At 35.2% G+C, this 5,023-nt stretch overlaps 1 protein-coding gene across 1 annotated transcript; it reads right to left on the bottom strand.

The window, feature by feature from the left end:
* Positions 1 to 952: 952 nt before the first annotated feature.
* Positions 953 to 1,618, bottom strand: LOC129003656 (protein TSSC4-like). Its single transcript, XM_054431955.1, has one exon. It carries the CDS (start codon positions 1,616 to 1,618, stop codon positions 953 to 955), a length of 666 nt encoding a protein of 221 aa, XP_054287930.1.
* Positions 1,619 to 5,023: the final 3,405 nt, after the last annotated feature.

Genomic DNA, 5,023 nt, shown 5'->3' with positions numbered 1-5,023 from the left:
CCAAGTATTTAATTTTGGATAAGTAAGTTAAGTTTATCAATTATTTAAGATGGGGACGCCACTGTGTGCATATTTTAACCCAAATATGAGTGAAGGATGAGTGTAGGATGAGTGGCACGATCTTGTAGTCTTGCTAGTGACTAAGGCCGACATGTTCCTTAGACACAGCTGTTAATTAATAGCCCATACAGCTAATGGCAACTAAGGGACCTACAGTTTATTGTGGAATCCGAACCACATTTTTTCCTCGTAATTAAGGAATTGGTCTAATTATTAGGATACCGGTAGCACTGCGGATAGTTTTAGTAGGCCTACTCACTAGCGCGGCAGTTAATCCACACCAGGGAGCATCGCATCCACAGTGCATCACTATAAATATCCACAATTCGTGACCTCCTAGTAAGTTAGCTGGATTACAGGACGACGCCACCCGTCTCAGTTAATTAGGTAAAAGAAAAAAAATTAAATAGCCTATTTAAAGTTAACGAAGCAACATTTTTTTTAACTGTCACATAACTGAGTAGGGTAGGTACCTAGGCCTACATTGTTACTTAACTTAACCCTTGTAGGTCACTGTGAGTTAAAGATTACGACCCTAGCCTAAGAGTCTACAAGTTAGGCTAAGTTAAATAAGGACAGAATTAACATTATATTGGTTTAAATAAGCCTAATCTAAAAAGTGGAGATTTAAGTTAAGAGGACGTTTTATACAAAAAAAATATTAGCTTAGGATACAGCAAAATGTTTTGTTTTGGTCTGTTTAACGACTTAAAAGCTAGACTTAACTTATATAGGCCTACCTTAGGAAGTTCAAATTAGTAGGCATGATGTTGTTCTACATTTTAATAAGAGTTTACAAGTTACATTTAAGATATGAAACAATCAAAAGAAAATTATGTTACCTTGGTCATTTGAGGTTCTCCTTTTTTAGAGGAATAAATTAGTGTCCAAGTTAACACAATTCATCATCTTCTTCTTCATCCAGATGATCAAGTTTAATTTCTTTGCCTTTTTCTGGTTTTGCCTTCTGTTTCTTACTTGATGACGGTTTCTTTTCTCCGACAACATATTCTGGCATGACGACTTTAGAGCTCCTGAAAATCTGAGAAGAGGACTTATCTTCAGAAACCTCTCGCTTCCTTTGAGGTTTTTTGAAAGTAGGTTTGCTGAGCTTTTCACTATCAACATCCATGTCTTGAGATTCCTTTTTCGCTCTCAATTCTCTTAAGAAAGACATTGCCGCAGCAGTATTACTTTGATCCGACATATCATCCTGTGAAACATCACTCAGAGTATACTTGGTCCATTTATCTGGGCGCCGCAGAAAGTCTGGAAGATTTTTTTGAAATCTAGAGGGGGCAGGAGTTTCGGGTCTTTTAAAAATACTCTCTTGGCCACGAAATGGACGTGTTTCTGATTTCTGCCTCTTAAAGGTGGCCTTTTCTTCATTCCCATGGCTCCTTTTATTGTCATTGAGTTTAGCTATACTAGATTCATTACTTTTCATGACAGCGTCAAGCTTTTCAAAAACATTTTTTTGACGACTGACAAAATCTGCATTGTTGTCACTTTTGGTCTGAACGAAAAATCGTCCTTGACCTTTATCTTGATTTATCATCTTATAGGGCAAGAGAGGCTAACTTATGCAGACCTAAGTTAATGAGTCTTGACAGAAGTTTGGGATTATAAACTGGACGAAGTGTAGGCTATGCTAATTTACAAATTTACACTCATCACTTTGGATGCACAGCAAAGAATGGTTAACTTTCTATTGAACAATGTAGCCTATAGGGATAGGCTAGAAGACTTATCTAGGTAGCCATAGGTTCTTCCAATACGCTTTAATTAAGTTACACGTTACACCATAAGAAAAACATTGTTGTGTAGGCCTAGGTTATAAGGAACATTTACTGGGCTATAATTTAAATGTCACTAAGAATTCAGTTCAGTTTATGTTGAGGATAAATGAAATGACAGCAATGAACATAATAAATTATTCTTACAGAATATAGCCTAAATTGATTCGATTCAATTCAATAACAAAACACAAACAGAACAACACTTCAATCTTCAATCCTCTCCTCCTAATTCTTTATTTTTATTTTATCAGCTGTTCTTATAGATTTTGTTTTTGAGAAACAGTTTTCTTTCTCTTTCTCTTTGGACTTTGTAGCCTTTGTGTGGCTCAATTGTTTTCTTTTATAAAGCTGCGCTGTTGGCAAAATGGTGTTTGCCGTTTAATAAAAATAAAAATGAAATGAAATGAAATGTTTATCTACAGAAAACTAAATCACTTAGTCAATGATTTTTTATTATTATGTTTGTTGAGATGGTTTATGGGTTACTATTTGTTATATTATATGTATTTATCCATTAAATAGTTTTTAACCAATCCATTGATATAATAATAAAGCGTAATGAGTCTGTTAAAAGAAAATACCAGCTAGTGTTCATTTACAGCAAACTTGAAGGTAAATACAACGCCAACATTAGATTTACTAGGAATTCGGAATAAAATATTGGGAATAAATAAAGAACTTTTTAGTTAGAAGATATTATTTGTTTAGACTAGATGAGTTATACTGTGTTTATTGTCTATCTACATTATATGATAGATCATTAGACCATCAAAACTGAAATTTTATTGTAATGTTTGCTGATGGTGATACACCAGGAAAAGTGATGAGATACAAAATAACTAGGTGTGCAATGCAGTTGTATGCTTGCAATATTGATCGGAGCAAGTATATTAATCAATTTTTTTAAAGTCCATGCTATGTTACGTCTGTTTTATGTAAATGGAATGTCTACTTACTGTATCCAAAGTCAATGCTAAATCTAGTTCACGTAAATGAGACGTCTCCTGGTCGAATCCTTATTCAATGGTACCACAGACAATATAATACATGGTACGTTTGGTTCACATAATTAATGGAATGTCTACTTACAGAACCCAAAGGTAATGCTACATTTACAGTATCCAAAGTCAATGCTCCTTTTGGTTAACGTAAATGAGATGTCTCTTTGCAGTATCCAATGTCAATGTTGCATTTATATCACGTAAACGGGATGTCTAGTCTACTTGCAGTATCCAAAGTCAATGGTACAATTGGTTCACGTTAATGAGATGTCTACTTGCAGTATCTAAAGTCAATGGTCTTTCTGTTCTTATAAATTAAATGTCTATTGATGTATCCAATGCAAATGGCACATTTGGTTCAATAAGTAAATGGAATGTCTATTTGCAGAACCCAAATAAGTTATATGTAAAGGGGATGTCTTCTTACAGTATCCGAAGTCAATGGTTCATCCGTTACATATATAAATGTCTACTTGAAGTATCCAAAGTCAACGTCTCTGTTTCTTGTAAATGAGATATCTAAAGTCAATAATGCATCTGGTTCACGTTAATGTAATGTAAGGGAGTATGTTTTATCTATGGTAATGTCTAATTGCTGTATCCCAAGTTAATGATATATTTGGTTCACATAATTGGGAATTCCTATGTGCAGTATTCAAAGTAAATTGTACGTCTGGTTAACATAAATGAAAAATGTTTACTTGTAACATTAAAAGCCAAAGGTTCATAATCCTTATTGGTTATACATTTTGTAGCAAATAATGCTCAACGGTATCAATCCGATTGTTCTTCCCTTTTGTTCTCTATTTTGCAATGTGCTAGTTTAGATGATTTATTGGTAAACACATGTTACAACTTTTGTTTACCTTTTTATTGTTATCTTGCAAATACTGTCATGGCAACCAATTAACCCATTTAAGGCCCATGTTAAATTTCTAAAAGTTTAAATTCACATAGGGAAAAGCCCTGTGGTCCGATTTGTACCATTTCAGATTTATACCTTCCCATGGTTGGTTACTATGACTGTGCTAAATTTCATGCAGATCGCTTCAACCGTTCAGGAGGAGTATTTGTAAAACAAAAGCAGGAGTGTAGTATAAGAGCTTCGCTCGCTTCGCTTCGCTCCGCTCAATAATATCTGCTAGTTTGTGAGACAATCAATACCTTAGATAAAACATAAACACAGACTAAACATTTGAAATAATATAGGCTACTAATGAAATCTTTGGCTATACTCTGTCAGTTGTCAAAGAATCCACCATTAATGGTTGGTGATGGCACCTTGGGTTAACCTTGTCAGGAAAATCTACTTCATTTTAACAGCCTGTTCTAAAAGGAAGACACAAGTTTTAAGGTCTATGGACAACTTTTAACATGAGTTTTAGGAACGCCGACGTCGGATTACCCCCAGCCAAAAGTTTGTCCGGCTGTGGTCTTGTCCCCGCAAGGAACTGTAGGTGCCTGATAAAATAGGTTGATTTAGGTAATATGTTCAGTAATGTGCAGAGGAATGCCACTTGTATTTGATCTTATAATGAGAATAATAATTACTCATTTAAATTTTAGGAAAAAATAATATACTTTATTTTAGACTCGTAGGAGAAGGAAGACAGTGAAATCCTGGAACGCCTGTCCTGTTACATTCTTCCAGTAACACCTTATAATATGGGTCGAGGCCCAGATCCCTGTAATTAAACAACGAATTTGGAAACTGGAGCATTTTTATGCTTTCTACAACTCGAACATAAGTCACGTGCACTCGAGTCATGCGGGGAGTTTGAAAAATGTAATCAGCCACCGGCCCTCAGGCTAAAGAGGCTGTTTCAAACTTACATGAGACTTAACTAGGTTGCCTAAGGCGTGAGGGGGAATATTGTTTGCAGTATGAAACTCATTGCGAAGTTTTGAAATAGACATTCATAAAGGAACTGTGGTGACGCGTATGCCTCGTCTCAAGGAAATTGTTCAAATATTGACTGAAGGAGGAAACGCATTTTGCCCTTCTCGATAGAGGTTCGGTTTGTGGATTAAAAAACAAAGTTAGTACAGTACTGTACTATAAATTACGTTTGCAGCTTTTTTGCTAAAGTGAATTAAAACTCATATTACATATGCGCAGGGCCGGATTTAGCATTTTAGCGCCCCTAGGCCCAATAATCTTTC

Source organism: Macrosteles quadrilineatus, unplaced genomic scaffold (assembly GCF_028750875.1).
Source record: "Macrosteles quadrilineatus isolate MER2022 unplaced genomic scaffold, UCM_ALF_1.0 Scaffold_9__3_contigs__length_116548681, whole genome shotgun sequence".
Lineage (NCBI taxonomy): Eukaryota > Metazoa > Arthropoda > Insecta > Hemiptera > Cicadellidae > Macrosteles > Macrosteles quadrilineatus.
This window is presented reverse-complemented; position numbering and strand designations above follow the sequence as displayed.

Bases quoted from the DNA above. Each gene is read 5' to 3' on its own strand.
- LOC129003656 (XM_054431955.1), bottom strand. From the start codon at position 1,618: ATGATAAATCAAGATAAAGGTCAAGGACGATTTTTCGTTCAGACCAAA.